This window comes from Trifolium pratense, linkage group LG4 (assembly GCF_020283565.1).
Source record: "Trifolium pratense cultivar HEN17-A07 linkage group LG4, ARS_RC_1.1, whole genome shotgun sequence".
Taxonomy (NCBI): Eukaryota; Viridiplantae; Streptophyta; class Magnoliopsida; order Fabales; family Fabaceae; genus Trifolium; species Trifolium pratense.
Genome location: NC_060062.1, coordinates 53,670,505 through 53,672,434, shown reverse-complemented (window position 1 = coordinate 53,672,434; position 1,930 = coordinate 53,670,505). Strand labels below are relative to the sequence as shown.

General features: G+C 29.6%; 1 protein-coding gene across 1 annotated transcript; it reads right to left on the bottom strand.

Moving 5' to 3' along the window:
- Positions 1-442: 442 nt before the first annotated feature.
- On the bottom strand, positions 443-1,367 carry LOC123924475 (cyclin-dependent protein kinase inhibitor SMR6-like). Its single transcript, XM_045977374.1, has one exon. The coding sequence runs from the start codon at positions 1,161-1,163 to the stop codon at positions 819-821; it is 345 nt and encodes a 114-aa protein (XP_045833330.1). The 5' UTR covers positions 1,164-1,367; the 3' UTR covers positions 443-818.
- Positions 1,368-1,930: the final 563 nt, after the last annotated feature.

The window sequence follows — 1,930 nt, the reverse complement described above, 5'->3', positions numbered from 1 at the left end:
ATCAAGCAAGCAGCCGTGCAGCATCAGCCAACCTCTTTGAAAAGGATTCAAAATTCATTCGCATTTGGCAACTTATATTATTAAATTATTGCCTACCTACTTTGACTTCAATTCTCACTTCTACGCGTGATCATGCACAGTAAGTCACACACATGAGGTAGGGATAGATGATGAATTCTTCTCTATATATCTTATCTAAATATATATCGATACATTGTTTAAATAGATAATTTTAATAGATTCATGAATAGTATGAATATGGTTAAATTATTTAATATTTGCGAGATTATCTTACAACATGAATGTTATGTATAAAGATATTAGCTAAATTTAAAATAAATTACTTCTTCCAAATGCATTCTAATTTTTATTCAAAAGAGTATATATATATATATGGAGTTGAGTGTAGGTTGAACAAAAGAATAAGGTATTGAAACTTCAATTTAAAATAAGGATAGGAGATTTTATTGTTGGACGGGCAGTCCTGAAAGTCGCTTTCAGCTTACAAACAATTTTCTTCATGATAATAAAAAAGAGAAAGCTCAAAAAAGATCAAGATTCAAGCTAGCATACAAACAATTTTCTTCATTTTGAGACCATTCTATACAAAACAGTCCTAATCCTTATACTTCAATTCTACAACTTTTTTTTTTGACGCATAAACTTCTACAACTAGAGAAAACAAAACACATAGTACTATAAACTATAGAAAATTAACTAAGGTACACAACATAACAAAAGCTATAGCTAGCTAGCTAAAAAAACTATAGGTAACAAAACATTGACAATTAATTAAATATTTTTTCTCCTTACTACAATCAATTAGCACTTTCAACATGTCGTATAAAAACACTTTCTAAATCGGGTGCTTTAAAAAATTCTCTTACAACACCACTACCAATACCATGATGATTCCACTTCAAAGAAGATTTTTGTTTTCTAGGAGCAGGTGGACATGTGAATGATGTTGGAATCTTTGATTCTTCATTTGTTGGTGTTGAACATTCCTCTGTTTCTTCTTCTTTTTGTTGTTCTTTCTCAGTAGGATGAATTGTGAAAATTGGCTTCAATGGTGCACGTAAAGAAATTCCAGCTATAACCCATTTTCTATTATTTTCTGACTCAATTCCACTTTCTACTTGTGCGTTCTCAGAATACCCCATGTTGAATCCAAAAAAATAATATGTCTAAGACTAAGGTTTATAATTAATATATGTATTGTATAAATATAAAGTAAGGAATATGAAGAAATGAATTTTGAAGAGGGAAAGGAGAAGAAGAGGGAAAAGAGGAGACTTTTTTGAGAGATTGAAAGAGAAAAAGAGTAAGATATGGTATTAAATGTGGGAAAGGGGGGTGTGATGTTGAAAGTTGCGTGTTAGAAAAGAAGATTGAGAACCAATTGGAAAAGGGAATAAGAGAGAACCCGAGGAAACTCGTGACATAAGCAAAGACTTCAGTATAAGTATTAACAAAATCCAAGTAAATTTTTTATGAAATAATTTTTGGCCAACTTTTTTTAACCTTGAAGCCAAACTCTATATTATTGGATCCCCTTCCTCTAAAAATCTAGGAGCTGATGCAAAAAAAAACAAATATTGAAATAACATAGCTAATGGAAAATAGAAATATGCCCGTGAAAATTGCTAAGAATTGGGTATGATAGGATGTGTAATAAAGTGCGTCAAAAAAAGTTTTGTCTATGAATGAGGTCTTTCATAGTGCATCAGTCCTGTATAACATTATAATAAATATGAATTTTACAAAATTCATTGTAGAATTGAAAGTTTATATTATATGGATCATACATAATTTTTTTGAAAGAAATTAAAAATTATTTGAGATGTTATTGAGATCAAGCAAGATTAACGGTATTCAATAAAAATTCATAAATCGTCATTTTGATGAGTTTTAATAACATACCAAATGA